At 51.3% G+C, this 21,127-nt stretch overlaps 3 protein-coding genes across 3 annotated transcripts in view; 2 read left to right on the top strand and 1 right to left on the bottom strand.

Annotated features, from left to right (window-relative positions):
• The first annotated feature begins 2,948 nt into the window (after positions 1 to 2,948).
• On the top strand, positions 2,949 to 7,318 carry LOC134511113 (carboxypeptidase A1-like). Its single transcript, XM_063324587.1, has 11 exons — positions 2,949 to 3,031; positions 3,740 to 3,821; positions 4,572 to 4,706; positions 4,859 to 4,957; positions 5,476 to 5,577; positions 5,655 to 5,756; positions 5,892 to 6,002; positions 6,222 to 6,312; positions 6,458 to 6,657; positions 6,961 to 7,045; positions 7,131 to 7,318. The coding sequence occupies exons 1-11, from the start codon at positions 2,967 to 2,969 to the stop codon at positions 7,316 to 7,318; spliced, it is 1,260 nt and encodes a 419-aa protein (XP_063180657.1). The 5' UTR covers positions 2,949 to 2,966.
• An 819-nt stretch (positions 7,319 to 8,137) lies between these two features.
• LOC134511109 (carboxypeptidase A1-like) lies at positions 8,138 to 11,405 on the top strand. Its single transcript, XM_063324573.1, has 11 exons — positions 8,138 to 8,237; positions 8,449 to 8,530; positions 8,735 to 8,869; positions 8,948 to 9,049; positions 9,192 to 9,293; positions 9,386 to 9,487; positions 9,617 to 9,727; positions 9,973 to 10,063; positions 10,447 to 10,646; positions 10,938 to 11,022; positions 11,171 to 11,405. Exons 1-11 carry the CDS (start codon positions 8,173 to 8,175, stop codon positions 11,356 to 11,358), a joined length of 1,263 nt encoding a protein of 420 aa, XP_063180643.1. The 5' UTR covers positions 8,138 to 8,172; the 3' UTR covers positions 11,359 to 11,405.
• Positions 11,406 to 11,917: 512 nt separating this feature from the next.
• CEP41 (centrosomal protein 41) overlaps positions 11,918 to 21,127 on the bottom strand; it is a 14,193-nt gene continuing 4,983 nt past the window's right edge. Inside the window, exons 4-11 of the mRNA XM_063323750.1 lie at positions 20,217 to 20,281; positions 19,091 to 19,160; positions 18,483 to 18,618; positions 17,342 to 17,493; positions 16,994 to 17,061; positions 16,137 to 16,251; positions 15,734 to 15,949; positions 11,918 to 15,285 (exon numbers count right to left, since the gene is read on the bottom strand). Coding sequence (XP_063179820.1) covers positions 15,152 to 15,285; positions 15,734 to 15,949; positions 16,137 to 16,251; positions 16,994 to 17,061; positions 17,342 to 17,493; positions 18,483 to 18,618; positions 19,091 to 19,160; positions 20,217 to 20,281 — 956 coding nt within the window. The 3' untranslated portion in view covers positions 11,918 to 15,151. The remainder of the gene's footprint in view (positions 15,286 to 15,733; positions 15,950 to 16,136; positions 16,252 to 16,993; positions 17,062 to 17,341; positions 17,494 to 18,482; positions 18,619 to 19,090; positions 19,161 to 20,216; positions 20,282 to 21,127) is intronic.

The following is a 21,127-nucleotide window of genomic DNA, read 5'->3' as shown; positions in this document are numbered from 1 at the left end:
CGGGTTTTCTAAAGTATTTCTGAAATTTGTGGATTGAAAGTCGTGTGAGCTCTTCAGAGCTGCTGAAACACTTGAATGACAAACTGGATCACCGAGAAAGTTAGTTGCTCCATTCCTGGAGCGCAACTACAGCTGGGGGGGATTACCGGAGCCTGCCCTATTGTCCGCTCCAGTAGCGTCCAGTGGCTGTTTAGAGGGAATAGGGAAGAATTCGGTTTTTTGTGCAAAACGACTCCGTGGTGCCGCTCTTGTAAACCTGGGGGCTGCAGCAGCTCTCGCTTCTGGGGACAGAATGGGCTCGTGCGGAGGGCCTGATGTCAAGCAGCGTAATCCAGGCTGTGAGACTAATTAAAGGAATTTAATTTCCTTTATCGAGCCTCAGGACACTGCCGGGCTGGTGGGAGGGAGGGGGGGTCTCCTGGCCTCATGTCCCCATATATTTGTCCTGCCCCTTTTCTCCCTCCCAGATTTGCCCAGCGGGGCGCAGTTGGAGGGTGGAGGTGGGAGGACGCCTGCTCTCACCCAGCACGGCCAGTCCGACGGTCCCTCAAGAGCCCCCCTCTCTCGTTCTGTTGTTCACCCACCTAATTTCTTGGGGATTAAGAGCAAACAGCTCAGGGCCCTGAAGGATCGGAGATCAGCAATCCTTGCTGCTGCCGCAGAGGTTATCGAGTCTAACAGGTTTATCTCCGTGCCCTGTGATCCCGGGGGTTGGCAGGAGAATGAACGCACCTGACGGAGCGGGTGAAATGCCAGTTCAGACTCAAAGGGCACGCGGCTCTCGGCAGGGAGAAGGAGGCGAAGGTGCAGCTGAGGCATCGGGAAGCACCACGTGGGTTTGGTTTTGGGTTAATAGCAGCTGTTTTGGAAAGCAAACATGAGCACGGGGCAGCCGGTGCTCCCTGCACGTATCTCTGTCCCCTCTGCTCGTGGCCATGGCTGGTGGCCACCTGCTTCCCAAACTGACCCACCCTTCCAGAATCCTGTCCTTCATCCAGCTATAAAAACGCCGCTGGTAAAACGCCGCTGAGGGGGATGGCCCAGGGTACACGGTTGGTTCTTGGACACAGACGATCTGCCACCGGCGTGGGGACCTCGTGGCAGGCGGTGGGCAGGAGCTGCAGAGCCTGAGGAGCCGCAGAGCCTGAGGAGCCTCAGCCAGGGTTGTAGACCTGTGGCCTCGCCCTGCCTTTGAAGCTCATTCCAACCGTCCAGGTCTTGAGGCCACCAGGCCCCTCTTCCTGCAAGTGCATGGCTTGATGGCAGCTGCATCCAGTTTTTGGACCCATGACACCAAAGAGACCTGGGGCAAGACCAATGGAGGCCACCAAGAGGAACAGCAGGATGTGTCCCATCATGGGATGATGAGGGAGAAGGGCTGGTTTGGCCTGGAGATGAGACAGCTTTGGGGTGGGGTGACCTAATGGGGACCCTCCCATCCCTACGAAGAGGTTATTGAGAAACTGGAGCCAAGCTCTTCACCACAAAGCGTGATGGGAGAGACAATGGCGTCACCTGAAACAAGAGAGAGACAGGCTGGACACAGGAAAATGCTTTTCCACCAGGAGGACAGTCCAGCAGTGGGACACATCGCCCAGAGGGGCTGCCCAGGGACTCCAAGACACAACATGGGGGGACCTGGTCTGCCCCCAGAGCTGACCTTGCTTCGTCCAGGAGGTCCGATACAGACCTTCTGTGACCCACCCCAACTACCCCGTGATCCTGCCTCAATGAGGACCTGCCCCCTGGCCCCACCAGCCAGGACCAGCTCACCGACGTCACCGGTTCCACATTATGAAGCTGTAATGGAGCCCCAGCCTCGACACCTTCCCTGCCACACACCCTGCCGTGGGCACAACCAGAAAGATTACCTGGTTTTAGTGGGAAAAACCACGGATAGAAGATGTCTGCTAAAATACTGAGGGAGGTGGTGTCTGCCAGCCTGGGAACCCGGCCCGGCAACCCGGAGCATCCTTGACGAGAGCAGGTGGGAGCTCAGGGGCATCGTAGATAAGGGCACAACAAAGACACTGCTATAACCTGGGGAACAAAGACGCTGCTATAACCCACGGAACAAAGGAACCACTATAACCAACTGACCTCCTAAGACAGCAGAAATCAGCAACGGCTGCTCCCGGAGCTGCTGTCCTGCACCTACTCATGCATCTACACTAAAGACATAAAAATAACTCACTTTCTACCCAAAACCGAGCCCCTGTTTCTCTCTCTCTGAGCATAACCCCCAGGTGAAGGTCCCTGTGCGACCCCTGGGATCCTCGCCGGGGACGCCTGGCTCCGGTCTCCGTGACGCCCATCGTCTTTGAAGTGAGACTTCATCCATCGACAACTGGCCCCACTCCCGGGAGCGGTTTGGGGAAGGGCACCGGTAATGATTTGAAAGATATAGTTTGAATTTTAGATACGATAGATAGGTGTGCATGTAAGTAATTAGTCATAAAAATATATACGTATATATACTTGCTTCTCTGCTGGTAATTTTGCAGCAATTTGTAATATACACTTGCTAATCATAATTAACTTACTAAGAGTAACCCGTAATAAAGAAATTAATGGAAACAAAGCGCCGTGTCCTTGTGTATTACAGGGTCCTACGACCCCACCGTCACCACCGTCCCCCGCCCGTGGGTTGGGTGATGACGGTGACCGTGACACCTACTCACGTCGAGCTGGGTGCGTGGGCGCGCATCCTCCTCAGCGCCGAGGAAGACGTTATCAGATCCTCCCTAATTTGGCTGCTCTTTCCTTGACTTCGCCAAATAAAGCAAACATTTGGGCTGGCGGGAGCCGTTCCCGGCTAATCTGTTTGTCGCTGCCGGCTCCGCAGGAACAGCAGATGTGGCCTTGGTGAGAAGGTCCACGAGTGCCCCCGGAGCACTATAGCAGGGGGCTGTATATGCCCTTGGAGGAGGGGGGAGCACCCTGAGGCTCCTCTGCATCCACTCACCATGAAGATCCTCCTGGTTTTCGCCGCTCTCGTGGCAGCCGCCGTCAGCGAGCGGCTTTTCGTGGGGTGAGTCCTGCCGAAAGCAGGGGGTGGTGGGGCACCCTGGGTGGGGACGGGGACGGGGACTGGGGTGAGAGGTGTCCGGCCCCGTCTGCCCTCCTTTGGGGGTCAGTGAGAAGGGCCACATCCCAAAGGAGGGAACTCTGTCAGCTTTTGCCACATGGACGCCAGGAGAGATGGGGTTTCACCCCAGCTTTGGAGGGAGGTTTTGAGCACCTTCCTGGCTACTGCGGAGGGTAGGAATTAGGGGATGCCGAATCCTGGGAGCATCACCCTGAGCTTTTCCAAGGGAAGGACTGAACTGGGAGGGAGAAACCTTGCTGCTGGGGAAAGGAGAGCAGTTCCTTCTCTGCTGGGGGCCGGAGCCATCCCCAGGGGAACCCAGCTGGGCTGGAGCAGAGGCTCTGTTAGAAAATGTCTATATGTTTGATATTTACTAACATTTTGGGAGCTCTCATGATCAAAGGAAGGACGGAGACCACCATGGGCTCTCTGGCACTTGCTCTTTTTCCCATCACGGCTGTTCTGAACCTGCATTTTTCACTCTCGACACCAAACCTCCAACAACTGATGCACTTTCCAACCCACCGAGCCGGTGTAGACCTTTCGCAGCCTCCACCCTGATGGCTCCACGTCAGCGCTGGAGGCTCAGCTCCTTCCCCCCCACGTCCCCTGATGCCTGCCGTATGCTCTGATGGCTGTGCCTCCCTGCAGGGACCAGGTCCTGCGCATCACGGCCAGGGACGAGGAGCAGATCGCCCTGCTCAGGGTGCTGGGCGAGCGGGCAGAGCTGCAGGTGAGCTGCGACGGGGCCCCGAGCGTCCCCCGGCGTAAAACAGAGACGCTGGTGACATCTAGGGCTCCCTCCTCCTTTCGACCTCACATCCAATTTTCCTTCCCATTTTGCACACGTGTCACTTATAACGATGTAAATATAATATTTAGCTTGGGGCACCGTGAGCCCTCCTGTTTCAGGTGAAGCGGGAACACCCCGTCCACTGCAGCATCGCGGTTCCCAGGCTGAGTATTCAGCCCTAAAATGTCATTGCATTTATTCCCTTTTTGGCTTGAATTCCGATGCGACTCTGCTCCTGCTGCGTTTTCCCCTGGTTGCTTCGGTGGGGGGTGAATCCCAGCGAACAACTTAAGCTGTGGGAGCAGCAGGAGAGAGGTGGGTGGTGGGGAACAGCATCTGCACTGCCAAGCTGATGTAAGGAGATACGTCCATCGAATCAAAGAGCAAAACCAGCACACAGCGACCCCGGTGTCTCACCGTGTCTGCTCAAATCACTAATACTCATCATTCAAAGGGACCTTTGCAGCCAACAGGCAACGTGGGCTGAAAGATGTTTCTGTAGAAGATCCGTTGAGTGAGGCAAAGGGACCTTGACCCATCTTGGTACCCATGCGTGTCCCAAAACTTGTCCTAAAACCTTTTTAAATCCTTCATTGGAAACTCCTATGAGACCCCTTTTGGTGCCGGGGAGCTCAGCAGATGAGCACCAGCATGGGATGGAGCTGAGCTCTCTGCTCTCCTCTACACCAGGTTGACTTTTGGCGTGACCCCACCAGCCCTGACCACCCAGCCGACCTCCGGGTGCCCTTCCCCAGCCTCCAAGCGGTCAAGATCTTCTTGGAGTCCCATAGCATTTCCTACAGCATCATGATCGAGGACGTGCAGGTAAGGGCTGTGGCGGGGAGCAACATGAACTCGCAAGGCTCGGTCCCAACAGAAGCCCCAAAAAGTTGGAAACCATGAGATGGAAGAAAAAAACCCAATCCCTTGTTCCTTCCAGCCTGTGGGTGTTTGGGTTTTTTTCTCCTCCTAAACAGGAATTATTGGATGAGGAAAAGAAAAACATGACGAAGTCCAGGAGGACAGAGAGAAGCATCAGCACCTTCGATTTTGCCTCCTACCACACGATAGAGGAGGTACTTTGGCTCTGCAGAGCATTTGCTTTGTCTTGCTGGGGTTGACCCTCAGCCCATGCCACGGTTGCATCCATGTGGTGATGTTTGTGATGGCAGCGAGACCCTCCCCAGGACACATCTCTTCCCCTGGGTGGAGGTTTTAGCTGAGCTGGGAGACCAGGCATCCCTCTACATGGAGCGTGGCCTCTCCTGGCATCTCCCCACCTTGCTAGAAGACACCTTCAACTTCATTTTGGGGGTCAAACCCTGTGCTTGGTGACCAGTGGGTGGCTGATGAAGGCTGTGATGGTGTTGGGGCATCTCGGAGCTTTTTTCCCCTCGCTGTTCATTCTGCCTTTGCAAAAACCTTCGCTGTGTGCACATCCCTGCTTGCACAGGGGTCCAAGCACCTGGTCTTCTGCGGGGAAGCACCAGATCTTCTCCAGGGAAGCTCTGCATGATGCATCTGGTGCTGGATACCCTAAAAACCCAAAGGAAAGCCAGAGCGAGCCTCGTCACCCAGCAACTCCTCCTTTCAGATCTACGACTGGATGGACGTGTTGGTGGATGATCATCCCAACCTCATTAGCAAGATCGAGATCGGGCAGAGCTACGAGAACAGATCCCTGTACGTGCTGAAGGTGAGTACGGGGGGGGGCAACCTCACCTTGCCCAGCCCTGGGAGGGTGCGGGGCTGAACCCCCCCCTCTCTCTGCAGTTCAGCACCGGGGGATCGAATCGGCCGGCCATCTGGCTGGACACTGGCATCCACTCGCGGGAATGGATCACCCAAGCCACCGGTGTCTGGACGGCCAACAAGGTGACCGTGTGCCCTGGGACATGAGACCCCAATTCTTACCCCAGCCCTTTTTTAACACCTCCCTGCGGTGCCACTCGGTCGCATCCCTCATTCCCGAGGGCCACCGAGGCACCTCCCACTCCTCTCCCCGTGCAGATCGCTGAGGAGTATGGCCAGGACCCCTCTGTGACCGCCATCCTGGACAGCATGGACATCTTCTTTGAGATCATCGCCAACCCTGATGGCTTTGTCTTCACCCACAGCTCCGTGAGCGCAGGGACGCTGCGGGGGGGAACTTCTGGAGCTTGGCTCCGGCAGCCATGTCTGGTCATGGTTTTTGGGTGGGGAGGGATGGTCCTTCATGCATGGGATGGTGGAGGAGGTTTCCAGCCATCCCTGGAGATGCTTGGGCAGGAGGGCATCGTCTGTCCCCCATGGCAGGGGGATTCACATCCCTGTGACACTCTCGCCCCCATCTGCTCCTAGAACCGCCTGTGGCGCAAGACGAGGTCCGTCAACGCCGGCTCTGATTGCATCGGTGTAGACCCCAACCGAAACTGGAATGCAGGCTTTGGAGGTGAGAGCCAGGCCACCAGGTCCCCATGTTGGGCACCGCTTGTGCCTCAAGCATGAAGGTTATTGCTAGAGAGGAGAGACCTGGGGGACACAGACCCTTCCCCAGGGCAGCCCCCCCGCATGGTGCCTCCTCCGTCTTGCCCCAGGCTCCGGCTCCAGCAGCGATCCCTGCTCCGACCTCTACCGCGGCCCCTATGCCCACTCTGAGCGCGAAGTGAAAGCCGTCGTGGACTTCATCCAAGGCCATGGGAATGTGAAATCGGTCATCTCCATCCACAGCTACTCCCAGATGCTGCTTTTCCCCTACGGCTACAAGAGAGGTCCTGCAGCCCATCACCAGGAACTGGTGAGATGGCCCCAAAACGTAGACATGGGGCTGGAACCGCCAGCCTTGCTGGAAGAGTCCGGTCGGATCATTGCAGGACTCTCCCTTCTCTCGTTAGATGCAACCTGCACACTGAAGCTCATCACTTGGTTCTCAGAGGGAGGACGATTGCAAGATGTCTGTCAAAAATTGAGGGTGTTTTGGGGAAAAGCAAGACCAGAGGGGGTGGGAAATGATGCTGGGCTCTAGATCCCTCTGCCCCGGGGTTTCTGCTGCCCCAAGGTCTTGGTCCACCAGGTCTCATCACTTTTCATTCACTTGCAGAATGAGTTGGCTAAAAAGGCGGTGAGGGACTTGGCTGCCATGTATGGGACGAAATACTCCTACGGCAGCATCGCGAACACCATCTGTAAGTGTCCCTTCTCCTTCCTGCGGCATCGTGTCCACCACGAACACTCAGCGTTGGGATCACATCTCCCCTCTTCTCCCCGCAGACTTGGCAGACGGCACCACCGTCGACTGGGCCTATGACAATGGGGTGAAATATTCCTTCACCTTCGAGCTGAGGGACACGGGACGCTACGGCTTCCTCCTGCCCAGCACCCAGATCATTCCCACCGCTACCGAGACCTGGCTGGCACTGCTGGACATCATGGTCCACGTCCTGGAGAATCCATACTGAGCCTGGTGACTGCCACGGTGTCCCCTCATCTCAATAAATAATCCTGGAGACCGTTGACAGTTTAAGGCTGGCACCTTTATTTTTTTCACGCTAGACTTCCAAAAAATGATGAAAAAGGATTCCCAGCCCTGGAGGTGTTTAATCCCCGCTTGTGGCTTTGGCCCTACAAGTCCCCATCCTTTGGGGACAACAGCCCTGAAGGACCTGGGAGGGAATGGATGTTTTTTTGGGCAACAAACCCCAGATTTTTGGGGTTTTGCGCAGTGTTGCTCCATTGTCCCTTCCCTTGGGGCTGGGAGGGGGGACACTGGGCACCCTCAGGTCCATCGCTGGGTGCAAAGTGCTTTCAGGCATTTGCTATTTTATTTTTTTCCACCTGTGATGACCATCACCCGCTCTGACCTCTGTCCTGCGCCAAACTTTAAACCAATTTCCTCACCACCACCCCCCGAAACGGGGCCACAGTTTAGGTCCCCAGCTTGCTGGACCCCCTCCCCCCCACCCCATGCCAAAATCCACATCTCGCACTTTCTTGACCCAATTTTGCCCTTTTCCTCCCCGCGGCACTGAGCCTCAGCCGTGGGTGGTGGGATTTTGGCAACTCCCCGCCTTTTGCCCCGCTGGCAGGTGACTCACCGACGGCCCTGGCCGGTTCCCGGGACGGGTTTGGCTGGGATCGGGAATGCGGCAGAGGGGGGACGGCGGGAGTGCGGTGCCCAACCTTGGCCGGAGCCAGCTGGAGCCTTCCCACGGCCGTGGGAAAGGGGACAGACGGGCTGGCGGCCGCCGTCCTGATGGGATTTAAGAGGCCCTGGGGTGCCCTTGGGACACAGGACGGGCTCTTTCGGCTGACGATGAGGGCCCTCGTGCTGCTGGCTGCCCTGGTGGCAGTGGCCGCTGGCACCGAGACTTTTATTGGGTAGGGTGTCTGGCTGGTGGGGGGGCGTGGGGGGGTGGCCGGGATGGGGACGGTGGCACCGGCTGGGGCAGCAGGAGCTGGTTCAGCAGCGAGGTGACACAGACAGCCCTGGGAAGAGGCTCAGTGTAAATCCCCGGGGTGGGGGATAGGTTGGAGCCATGGGGGGGCCAGAGCTTGGTCCCGCGCCCCCCAGCACCCCCTGACCCTGCAGGCACCAGGTGCTGCGCATCACCCCTACCAACGATGAGGAGCTGCAGAAGGTGCAGGAGCTGCAGGACCTCGAGGAGCTGCAGGTACCGGGGGCAACAGCGGGGGTGGTTTTTGGGGACACCCTCCTCAGCCCATGCCCTGCACTTCGCACCCCCCTAAGTCACGCTGTAGAGCAGGGATGGGGCTGGATGTGGGATGATGGGGATCAGCTGGTGAGAAGCTGGTACGGGGGGGCAGCCCAAGGCCAGATCTGACCCCCCCCCCCATCTTGTTTTCTCCCCCTCCAGCTGGATTTCTGGCTTGCACCCCGCGGCCTGGGGCAGCCGGTCGACATCCGCGTGCCCTTCCCCAGCCTGCAGCCCCTCAAAGCCCACCTGGAGGCCAACGGCATCTCCTACTCCATCATGATTGAGGACGTGCAGGTCAGCGGTGGCAGAGGGTGGGACACGGGGGCTCGGTGCGGCGGAGGATGAAGTCTCATCTTGCCCTGTGTCCCCCAGACGCTGGTGGACGATGAGCAGATGGAGATGCTTCGCGGCCGCCGCGGGCTGCCAGTCTCCACCAACACCTTCGACTATGCCACCTACCACAGCCTGGATGAAGTGAGAAAGCGCAAGATTCGGGGCATTTTGGGGAGGGAAATCACATCCTGGAATTGCTTTTACAAAGCCCTTTGCTCCATGTGCATCAAGGGCAGGGGATGAGCCAGGCATGACCCCTCCCATCCCTCTCCCCCACCTCCAGATCTACACCTTCATGGACCTGCTGGTGGCCGAAAACCCCAACCTGGTCAGCAAGCTTGAGATCGGTCGGTCGACGGAGAACCGTCCCCTCTACGTGCTCAAGGTGAGGATTTGGGGTTCATGGAGTGACGGGAGGGGGGAAGCAGGGCCGGGGGCAAAGCTGACCCCCCCCATACACACACTCTGCTCTTCCAGTTCAGCAAAGGGGGGACGAACCGCCCAGCCATCTGGATTGACACCGGCATCCACTCCCGCGAATGGGTGACGCAAGCCAGCGGCGTCTGGTTTGCCAAGAAGGTAGGGGCACCTCTGGATACGGCTTACGTCCCCAAAGGGCCACAAGGCCCTGCAGCCACTGTGGCTGACCTCACAGAGAGGACGGTGCTCCAGCAGCACCAGGGACCCTCAAACTGCCACCCTCTCTAGATTGTCCAAGATCATGAGAATAATGAAGGTGTGGCCTCCATCCTGGACAAGATGGACATCTTCCTGGAGATTGTCACCAACCCGGACGGCTTCGTCTTCACCCAAACCCAGGTAATGCCCCGTCTTTCCTCCCCCCAGGTCCTACAGCCATGCCAGATGGGGCTCGGGAGCAGGATTGGGGTGCTGAACATCAAGGCCCCCAAAATGTCAAAGCCTCCTTATCCACATTTCCATGGGATGGGATGGGAAGGGGACTGCCGTGACGTTTAGCCCCGCTAGATGTCAGCCCCCACACTTGCTCGAGGCTGGTGGAGCTCCTGCCCTGGACACCAGCTGAGATGGCTCTGCCCTTCCAGAATCGTATGTGGCGCAAGACCAGGTCCAGGCGCTCTGGCTCCGTTTGCGTCGGTGTGGACCCCAACCGCAACTGGGACGCAGGTTTCGGAGGTCAGAGCTCTCCCCCTAACCTCACAGGGGGCGTTTTCCATCCTCCAGGTGGAGAGTCTGAGGCCATTTCTGTCTCAGAAAGACCCATGTGATATCCCCTGGGGAAGAGATGGGATTTGCTCTCCATGGCAGAGACGTGGGTTTGGGCTCCACCAGGGCTTTGGTGTCCTCTAGTGACCAGCATGGTGGCGACCACAAATGAAAGTCATCATACAAATGTTTAGGAGGAGCCACAAAGAGCATTCCTTGCTGGCCACCAAGCAGCTGAGGGGTGGGAAAAGCTCTTGGGCTTGGAAATGGAAAAGGCCCTTCACCCTTGTGACTCTCCAAGCCACCCAAAGGCCACCAAACACCCACAACACTGTGTTTTCACTTCTCCCCAGGGCCTGGGGCCAGCGGGAACGCCTGCTCTGAGACATACCATGGACCCTATGCCAACTCAGAGCCTGAGGTGAAATCCATCGTGGACTTCGTGAAGAGCCATGGGAACATCAAGGCTTTCATCTCCATCCACAGCTACTCCCAGCTCCTGCTCTACCCCTACGGCTACACCACCACCCCAGTGCCTGACCAGAAGGAACTGGTAGGGCTAATTAATGCGGAGGTTTGAAGGGGGCTGGGATGACGCGAGGCTGCTCTCCTCCTTCTCCAAGGAGGAGCAACCTCCATCTTGCACTGTGAAGGTGGCATTGGCAAGCTGGGAAGCAGCCCTGGCTCCTCTGCCAGCCCCTGGGGACTCACCCCAGCTAAGGCCGTTGAGCTTTGGCATCCTTTTTTCCTGTGGCACGAGCAAAAAAAAAACCTCTCCTGCAGGCTGTATCCCACAGGATTTCCCCTCCTCTAGCTCATCTTTCTCTGTTTTGTGTATTCCCAGCATGAGATTTCCGAGAAGGCAGTCGCAGCTCTGTCTTCTCTGTACGGCACCAACTACAAGTACGGCAGCATCATCACCACTATCTGTAAGTAAGGGGGGGGGCAGAAGTGGTTCCCCCCAAAATAAGCCAAAATCATCGCTCACACCTCGGCTTAGACAACAGGTGCCATGAAATATCCATACGACGCAGAGCGACTACCGTTTCGCATCCTTCCTGTTGTTTCCCCACTCAGATCAGGCGAGCGGAGGAACCATCGACTGGACGTACAACCAGGGCATTAAGTACTCCTTCACCTTCGAGCTGCGGGACACGGGGCGCTACGGGTTCCTGCTCCCCGCCAAACAGATCGTCCCGACCGCCCAGGAGACGTGGCTGGCGCTGAAGGTCATCATGCAGTACACGTTGGACCATCCCTACTAACCGGGATCGGGGGCCGAGCGATGGTTGAATTAGCTGGAGAGGGAAAAGAATGCATTAAATAAATGTAAAGGATTAGAAACGCCTTTCGTTGTTTTCCCTTTTTCACGCTGAAAAGGTTTTTTTCGAGACTGACTCAGCGCTGCTGCAGATGCACAAGGTGGCAGCCAACATAAACAGCACGCGCTGGCCCAGTGGCCCGAAAAGGGCATTAAAAGGGCATGGAAATAGTGGGACACAAAACAAAAGTGCTTGTTTTCCCTCTGTCAGAGCAGGGAAAGAGGTTCGGTTTGACACTTACCGTGTAAGCAGAGACCTCGGACACCACTGCTGTGTCAGCAGGAGGGGGGCCCACCTTCCCCAGCCCTCCCGGGGAACCGGGGTGGCTCCGGGACATGAGGAAATTGGGTTAGCGTGATTTTGTGGTTGAACACCAACTCACAGTGCTGGTCCCTCCTCACCCGCTGCAATCCCACGGGGAGGGGAAGCCAAGCCCCTGCTGTTCCACACTCTCGCTTTAGTTGTCAAAGCTCAAACTGAAAAGAAGCACTCAACTGTATGGTGTCGTTTACTTTTTATTAAATTAAACAATTAAAACTTCCAGACTATATAGTTTGACATTATTCTCCAAACCATATCAAGTTAAAGAGTCCACAACCGGACAAATCCATCGAGACGATGGGAAAGTACATTCAGTTCTTCCTTTGATGCCCTGGATTTGGAGGATCTCAGAGAGCTCAGACTAGTTTTGTCCCTCTGTTTCAGGAGGTTTTCACGCAGCCCCGAGCAGCCAGGGATTTTGGATCTGTCTCCCACAGCCGGATAGCAAAAATCAGGATTTTAAGCCGACACAACGACCACTATTCTCATGTCTGTTTTCAGAAAGACGCATTTTATACGCTTCCAAGCGCTCATGGAGCTGAAAGATCTCGCGCACCGGGGAGACCCTGTGTGCAGTACCAGGCCCCATCTTTCAAGGGGGTAACAAATGGCTCTCACCTCTTCGGTGCACATTCAACTACATCAATCCAATAGTATAATTTTTCATGATGCCTAGGCAAGATACCAACTGAATTATGCTTTGTTCATTGTTTTTATTTCATGACGACATAAAAACGGAGGTATCGTACAGAGCGGGATGGAGCAGCAGACTCCAGACATCAAGGTCAGACTACGCAGATGTGAGCGCCACATTACACGTTCAAAGCTAAATGGGGCATTTCTGCGATGCTTCAGTACCAAACTCCTTTGAAAACTTTATTTAGCTTTTATTTATTTTATTAGGCCACCTAATAGCATTGTCAATCAGTAACTAAAGCCCCAAGAAATGAGTCAGCTTCCCAAGCACAAGACAAGATCCAGGTCCCTGCAGCTCCCACTTAGAACGTTTAAAAACCAGTTTAATCTCCAAAAGCGATGCTGCCGTTCCACGAAAAGCCAACCGGCCTGACACAGGAAGACGAGCTATTTCATTCAAAATAAACAAGCCTACAATTAAACCAACAAGAAGTCTTCCAGAAGTGCGATCAAGTAAGAACGCAGAGCGGTTCGCAAGACGCATCCAGCTTCCTAAGGATGGGCTGAAATAATACCTTTAAATTTTTGATTTTCATACCTGACCAGCCCAACCCTTACAGTACATACTTACACACACGCTGCTCATGGAACCCCAGGACACGCGCAATCCTTAGCGGAAGGGTTGGAAAGGGAGTTTGTACAAATTAGAGTTGGTTTGTACAACTTAAAATCCAAGGACTTCTTTGGGAAGCCGAGAGCTTTAAGTTACCTCCCTGCAATCAGATTTTGTTACATATAAAAATATAGATGTGTATTTGAACACACGGGGGCATTCAGCTCTGAAGTACTTCATTCAGTACTTTTTAAATGCTGGCTCTGCCCTATGCCCTTTGATTCGTCCCCTTATTCTCCCTCCGGGGGATCCCAACACAGCATCAGAGGTTTGTGCTGATCACCTCGCTCTTCTCTGGAAAGGACTGAAGTTATGGCTCTCATCAGGATGCGACTGCCGCTCCCTGTATCAGCACTCCTCTGATTTAAGACTCATGGAGACACAATAAACACGATAAATGTGCTCAGGGATGTCAAATCTTAAACCGCCAAACTGGAAATTATGTGCAATTTCTCTCACTTTGCCCTTTCACCAGAATTATCCCCTGATGGTCTGCACCAGGGGGGGATTTTGGGATCTGTTAAAGATTACTTGTCTACTTCAAAAAGGGGGGAAAAAACCCCACCAAAACCCAAAAAGCCACACACAAAACCCCACAAGACCAAGAAGCCAAAGCTGGACCAAGCTAAGCAATCCTGTAGGTAAAGGCCAGAGAGCAGGATCCCTCCGTAACCACCTACGATGTCTCTAGTAGGCAACTCTGCTTTGTCACCGGGCAGTTTCAGACGATTTCCAGGTCATCCCGCCAATACTGCTATGGTGGAAGAACAGATTGGATGAAAACTGTGATACTCATTATCTATGAAATCTTCCTGCCCTTTTCAGTTACCCAATTCATGATTCCTGCTGGGTTTTAGGGACAGAAGCCCCTCTAACCTTAAAGGGGCTACTCCAAAAGCACTGGCGAGGGTGTAGCTGGGAACACATTTCCAGCCTCTATCAGACACCGGGACCGCAGAGCTCTTCGTTGCTCCACTGAAGAATACAGTTTGCCTCCAAGTATCACAAAATCATTTTACGAAGCAAAAATGACATCCTGCTCCCCAACCTTGACTCGCAGCTGCCTGTATGATGGTTAGGGAAGTCAGCCTTGTCAGCAGAAGAGTGACTGGCTCCTCCACATACATCATTTTCTAGAGCTCTAGTGACCAACAACCTGCTCTGGCAAGTCGGAAAAGGAGCAAACCACCGGTGCACAGTCGAACTAAGGAGACACCTTGCCTGCACACCAAGAAGAAGGGCACAGCAGATGATTCTGCCCTAAGAAATGCCAGCTAAAACCCTGCTCAGCACATCTGGCAGCCTACTCTCTCATTTAATCTCATTTAGAACCAAAACCACCACACAGTAGCTCTAACAACGGCAAGGAACAAAGCAGAAAAAGCACAGTTAGAAGCCAAGCCTTCTAGACAATGAAGGAGAAAAGAGGGAAAATGAAGTTATTTTCTCCTCCAGCTCACCTTTAAAAATACAGAATTGTTTCACAAACTGTTCACAAGTAAACGTGGCTGTCAGGTTACAGTGCCATGCTGGGTGATATTTCCACAAACATCTTTATTACTAATACTTCTGTTCATTAACATAAAAATTAAAAAACCCCAATAAAACGAACCAACAAACTTACGGAATTCTCTCTCCAACATTTTGGCAAGTTGCTGAATGTCTGTATCTTTGCTACAAAACACGTTTTATGCTCATGGATGATTTCTGGCCCATTTATCTTCACACGCGTTCTCCTGTTTGCACAGTTTGTGGTTCCGGGCACAGCACAGGAGGAGTGTGTTACAGACAGAAGTTCACTCCTCTGAACTACAAGCTTCGCAGAACCATTTCTACTGGTCACAGGCTTTACTACCAGTTTCCTCCCTCCCCTACAAAATCGATTAGATAACTCTGTCCTGACACTGTACCTAAAATTCCGCCTTGCCAAAGTGATCCTGTTCCTGCTTCTATGAAACGTCAACCGTTCCAGCTCCCCCAGCCTTACCCGAGCTGCCATTTACATACCACTGCTGCTTTTCCCTGCGGATTCCTAAAATGACAAACAGGCTGCACTGCTCAGGGTTCCCAGAACCTGGACATTCATTTACTGGAAGACACCGCTGCTTATTTCCATGGCCTGTTCTGGAGGCTGCTCCTGCTGAACGAGCGGGCAGTGAGGGATGCCACGTTGCCAGTGGCGCTGCTCCTCGCGGTTGTCACCTTGGAATTGCGGCCTGAAGAACCACGACTAAGATGGCCTGGGGAGGGGGGGGGGGGGGGGGGGAGAAAAAAAAAAATCAAACAGAAAATATCAGAAGCTGTGCAAATGACAGAGCATAGAGACACACCAATGATCTATTGCCCCTGGCTGTCTCTCCAGCTCTCCCTGTAAACATATATAGCCATCAATAATTCGGCAGGGGGTTCTAGGCAGTCTCTATCTACTTGTGCAGGGCTAAGAATTTGAAAGACAGAACGGTATATGCCCGCTCTCAGCTGGGCCAGGATTTGCCATCACGTAGCTATATAAGACTTAAGTCCTCTGGGATCAGCATAGCATAGGTTTTGGTGGATTTTCTCAGACAGTTTAGAAAAAAAATCTCCCTCTCCCAGCAGTCTCATGGAGAGAAAACAGCAAAGCAAACTGCTGCAGGGCAGGCTCAAGAGCTACAGAAAGCAGCTACAGCATTTGTCCTGGAGTCTTACTGGCAGTGTCTGAAGGAATGTGCTCCTCTTCCAGGTAGTACTTTATCTTTTGTAGATCCTCTGCAGTGAATCTCCATTTATTCTCAGCACGTGTGGGTGGCACTTTGGGAGAGGTCTTTTTTCGGGCAGATCCAGGGGGACCTGCCACCTGGCAGGACACGGGGAGCGAGCCGGTGATCAGTCCTTCTGGGATTTTCTGTGCAAGGACCTTCAGGCCTGCAGACATACAGATCACACGTTATTAGTGACTGCCAGCTAAGAAGGGATCCGTGATTTTATCAGTTGCAAACACTCAACAGAGCTGAATATCCAACTCTTTCCAACCTCCAGCTCATACAATCCTTGCTCTCTGCTCTCCGTATAACCACGGAGATCTCAGGGAGTCCTGCCCATCCCCACTTACCTCCAGATAGCATAAACAAGTTCTCAAAGCCCCTCTCACACATAGTTGTTGCTGCCTGGCTGGCTAACCTCTCATCATTGTCATACAAAATGATGATTTTTCCATGTGCGTTTTTCTGATAGATAGAAAAGCTAAGGATTCATTTGTAAACCGAAGGTGACCATTAATATCTTTTAGAAAGAAAAAAAGAGAGACAAACAAATGGGACTGTAGACAGACCCCCTACTTGATTTGCGAGCATCAGGCAGGCATGCCTTCCCTTCGCCTGTGCTTTAAAACCGATTTCTCAGTAGCTGAGGTTTACCAGATGCTGGAAGAACACAGCCTAATCCCCACTGGAGCACAGCCCCGTTCTGTCCACCACTGTTTTGATGGTTAGTTAGGAACAGGCAATAGCAAGAAGCACCTTCTTTTACAGCCTCCCCTCTCCGCTGCAACCCTCGAGCTAACAATCCAGGAAATTATCAGCCTAATCCTAGCTAATAATCCTCTTTCTGTCCTCCACAGAAAAGCCAATTCCCATCAACATGCTGAGAGGAAGCCAAAGGATTTGATGAACGCATCCCTCAAGAAGCCCAGCACTCCAGCAACAGCAGGAGAAGGGGGTCCAAGTAGTACAGCTTTGCTTTCCAGCAGTCAAAATCCCAAGAAAAGCCAAATTCAGGCAGCTCCCACCAGGCAATCACAGACAGCATAAAGGACCTCCCCTCCCACCCTCCTTGAAATCACCAGATTTTGTCTGTTAAGCATTGTCCTGGTCACAATGACTGCTATAGCTACAATTGATTTTGGAAGCCCCCACTGACATCCCCTCAATTTTATTTATTTTATTCCAGCACTTTATATGTAAAGGATACATATTCCAGAATACTATTTGTATATGGGTTCATTGTTCTAGACAGTGTTGCAATAGGGTACGAATAAGCTGCAGAGGAGAAAAAGAGAAAAATCATATAGCGGCTCAATACCAACCATCACACAACTGACGCAGACTTGTTAGAGTTGAACAGACTTGAAAACCCACTGAATAAGGGACTAACATCAGCTCGGTCCCCTCATCCCTTTCCAGGGAAGATGAGTGCTAAGAACATTCTGTACCCAAGTGATGTCCCACCTTGGGGGGAAAAAAATGAAGCCAGCCAGAATGACAGAAAGAGTTAACATATGATCCCAGCTGACACGAGGCTGCTGCGTGGCCTCCTCACCTCCAATAATGTGACATTGGTCGTATGCATCTTGGTCTCGTACATCCAAAAGCAGGAAGGGGCAGTCGGGATAAGGCATGTCTTTAGCCTGAGCGTCCACTTTCTTTGGAGTGTCCTTTTCTATATCAAGTTCACCAATGCCACTTATCACACTACAAGAGGAAAGAGAAGATTACGGTGCAAACTGTCACTCTGAACACTTCTGTACTTCTTCGCCAGGTCAGAGTGATGGAAAACATCAACTGTTCCAATAGCCCAATTACTTTCCAGTACAGCCAGACACCACATAAAAATGGAAAGATTCTATTTCAGGCTTTCCATTACCTTATAAGAGACTGATTTTATTTTTATCAATATAAAGAAATAAACAGAGTACAGCTTTGCTATGTGAACATACCATACTCTTCTGGATCAGCTAATTCCAGGTGTTTTATGTCATAAGCGACTTTGGGGTGAGGGAGAATAATGCTAAGAAGCTGCCAGTGCCAAGATCTCAGCAAGTCAGACACAATAAATAACTGTCAGTCATCTACAAGCAGTGCTATGCAGAGGTTTCCCATTTCGTCACCGGACTGGATACAGGACGTGAACAGAAACCTCCTGATACCCTTAGTGGTGACTAAATTGATGGCTTTGATACGTGATCGCCAAGCCTGTCAACTCTTCTGTTAACACTTGCACAGGTGCAGCAAGGGAAGGGCTGAGACCAAGCTTCCTCTTACAGCGTCTTCCTGGTATCTCTGACCTCGACTAGGGATGTAGTGGGTTTGGAAATCAGACTCTTATTCTCAATCACAGGACAATCCATTAAGATCATCAGGAAGGTACATTACTGAGTTTACCAGAGCAGTTTGTAACATGGATTCTTGAACCCAGGGACCTGGATGAATCCCACAAACATATTTCTTTGTCAGACATTTAGACAGTTATCAGGTGGCGGTGCTGGGTTACAGCCTCAAACCAAACTCACTCAAACATGAAAACCTGCCTATCGCTCACACCCCACATCCCCAGACCTGCAAAATCAGGCTTTAATGAGAAATACAATATAAAGCCACTTAGCAGCAATTTAAAATAGCTAGCTGAATAAAAATAATTATCTGCTAAGACAGGAAGAAAATAGTGTATTATTATCAGGCACCTCTGCAGCGTGGACCGATAGGATTCCCCGGCTCCTGTGTTGTTTATGAACAGGACCGGACTAGGTGTCCCATCGGGGCTTCCTTTCCCATTTGTTCCTGCTGTGACTTCAGCATCTGGAGCAACAGAATCACCATCTGGGGAGAGAAAAGGGTACAAAGAGTTAAACGCTGCAGGAAATAAACACGCAGGTTTTAAGCACAGTTTCTATTCTTAGAAGAAAGCATGTCCCTTAAAGACAGCCTTATCTTCATCCTCTTATAAGGATGACTTACTGAGAGCCTCATATTAAAAATAATAGAGACACATGATTTTTAAAGGCTCACGATCTCATTTCAAGAATTCAATAAAAATGTAATTCTCGATGCATGATATCTACTGAGTTACTACAATAAACTTGGCAGCACGAGGCCTTTCTTATTTTCAAGCCTTTCTGTTTTTAGGAGTGTTTCTGTTCCAAAGTGGAATGGCTGCAGGCCACAGGTTAAGTTATTTTTTCTCCTGATTAAAAGACTCAACTGATAGTCAGCTATGTCTGTCAGGACACAGTTCACCACATGACAGTGATCTCCAGCTCTTTCTCTTTGTGCTTACAATAAATATTGTTACCTTCCAGCTTGTGGATCTCCTCATTTGTCACTTCTAAGGTTTCATCAGATAGAGAGGCAACCTGGATGACCTGCAGGAAACAAAGCAAGCAATGATACCTTGATACACATGCACGACAATGAAAGACAGCGGGGATCAGCTTAAGGAAAAACAAGCCTCAAGCCAAAACACATTTAACTCAATGGAACTTCTACTGGACTTCAAGGTCACATATAGGATGCCTGTACTGCAAGTCTGTCCTTTATTAAGCAAAAGTTGTAGCAAAAAAAGAACGTTCAACCTTATAATAAAGAAAGCCAGATGTGCCACGCAGGCAGAATATTTTTCCGACTTTTATGAAGTTCAGTCACTGAAACATTTCAGAGCGTACACTACGTTGGATAAAACTCCACGTGGTTAATTGGTCTGTGAGCAGCAGACCTGCGATACTCACAAAATAAATCACTTCATCGCGGCAGTGAGAATCACAGGATTGGTCTTAACAATCTGGTGGAACTAAAGATATGAGTCTGCAGAAACCACTCCTTCAATATCTGCAAGTTTAGCCTTCCCTCTCCTCCTTTCCTTAGAGGCAAGCTTGTCTTTTTTCTAGTTTTTACTAATTTTCTTGAACCAACAAGTAAGCAACGCACAGCTCTTTATTTACTGACAAAATTTTCAATTTTTTAATATTTTGATGCATTTCTTTTAATTAAAAAAATACACGGAAAGCCTTGCAGTCACAACCTTCCCATCTTCTGCAGTTAAACCCACTATAAGAGAGGGGCTTTAGGCTGTGACTCCTTGACACAAATCTCGATGAGAGCAGATTTGAATGCTACTTTAGATAGCCCTTTTCTTTTGTAAGAGGCTTGAAGATCCTCTTAAGTTAATGGGCAAAAAAATAGGGAACAAATTTCAAGACAGAGTCACTACAATCTTCAGTTTGCAACTAAAAGCATTTGACTACTCTGAAAACATTTGGCATGAACGGTTTGCTTTTATTTAGGGAAATCTATGAGGACAGGAAGAAGCTGACAGGGAAGAATTATACACTCAGGCTACATAAATACACAGAAAGCTTTAGACAAAGCAAAAATGCTGTTTATAAAAGATAGCTTTTCAGAGGCCAGCGAGGGACCAATACATACAACTGGGCAAAAGTAGTCACTTTCAGTCTTTTAAACAGCTCATCCTTTTTATATCTGTAATCTTCAAAAACAAAACAGAAGAGGACAATGTCAGTTTCCAGTTAATTGCCAGCTTTTGCAAACATCGGGTAATGGGCTTAGTCCCAGCTCTTCTTGCAGAATCTCATTTCCAACAAGGGCAGGATTTCTGGGCACTAAGCTTGTGCTGAAGAATCGGAGGAGCAAACCTGAAGACTTGTGAAAAGTAACACCAGTTATAAAGAGAGATCTTGTCCAGATGTGATTAAAGCAGAGAAAGCAGATTTAGTTGCTTTTAGACCCAAATCTGTATTATTTTGTGCTTTCTGTGCTCACTGGAGGCAGGAAGCAGCTTCATGAGTTTATCACCTTGCCTGCTGTTCTTTGAAGCCCGCTATGGTCACAAAGCCTCTTAAACCAAAAGATTTAATTTACTTGAATTTTCATTTTGTGTAATTTACAGTAGAAACAGTGCGCTGTATCTCAAGACTATGTCTTTCAAATACTAAGCTAAACATGTGTGTTTAATCTTACCGATTTAAATGCTCCAGGTTTTCCTTACTTTATCTGAGAAATACTAATTCCTACAATATGCTGATACAGATATCTAAAGGAACGGATAACTGACAGAAGGTGTTTAATGCAGAAAACTGAACAGCAGATTGGTACGGATACCAGCTTGAAGCGCACCTAATTGCTACGAGAAACTGGACTAATTGAGTCTTAAGCCTGAAGACAAAGCTCAGGCAGCGAGAAACCGAGCGGTCTGTTGGAACAACTGGCAAACAACCAGAGCAGAGATTACCAGTGCTAAGTAAGTGATGACAAGGATGGAAGTCTGATTGCATACAGATAGTCGAGATGCATAAACGCAAGGAAGAGAGGAGCC

The sequence above is a fragment of the Chroicocephalus ridibundus genome, chromosome 1, assembly GCF_963924245.1.
Source record: "Chroicocephalus ridibundus chromosome 1, bChrRid1.1, whole genome shotgun sequence".
NCBI classification, from domain to species: domain Eukaryota; kingdom Metazoa; phylum Chordata; class Aves; order Charadriiformes; family Laridae; genus Chroicocephalus; species Chroicocephalus ridibundus.
Note: the sequence above shows the minus strand (reverse complement) of the source record. Positions and strands in the feature narration are given on the sequence as shown.

Bases quoted from the DNA above. Each gene is read 5' to 3' on its own strand.
- LOC134511109 (XM_063324573.1), top strand. From the start codon at position 8,173: ATGAGGGCCCTCGTGCTGCTGGCTGCCCTGGTGGCAGTGGCCGCTGGC. The intron at 9,050-9,191 runs GTGAGAAAGCGC...CCCCACCTCCAG, and splicing joins CCTACCACAGCCTGGATGAA to ATCTACACCTTCATGGACCT. The intron at 9,728-9,972 runs GTAATGCCCCGT...CTGCCCTTCCAG, and splicing joins TCGTCTTCACCCAAACCCAG to AATCGTATGTGGCGCAAGAC.
- LOC134511113 (XM_063324587.1), top strand. From the start codon at position 2,967: ATGAAGATCCTCCTGGTTTTCGCCGCTCTCGTGGCAGCCGCCGTCAGC. The intron at 3,032-3,739 runs GTGAGTCCTGCC...GCCTCCCTGCAG, and splicing joins AGCGAGCGGCTTTTCGTGGG to GGACCAGGTCCTGCGCATCA. The intron at 4,958-5,475 runs GTACTTTGGCTC...TCCTCCTTTCAG, and splicing joins CCTACCACACGATAGAGGAG to ATCTACGACTGGATGGACGT.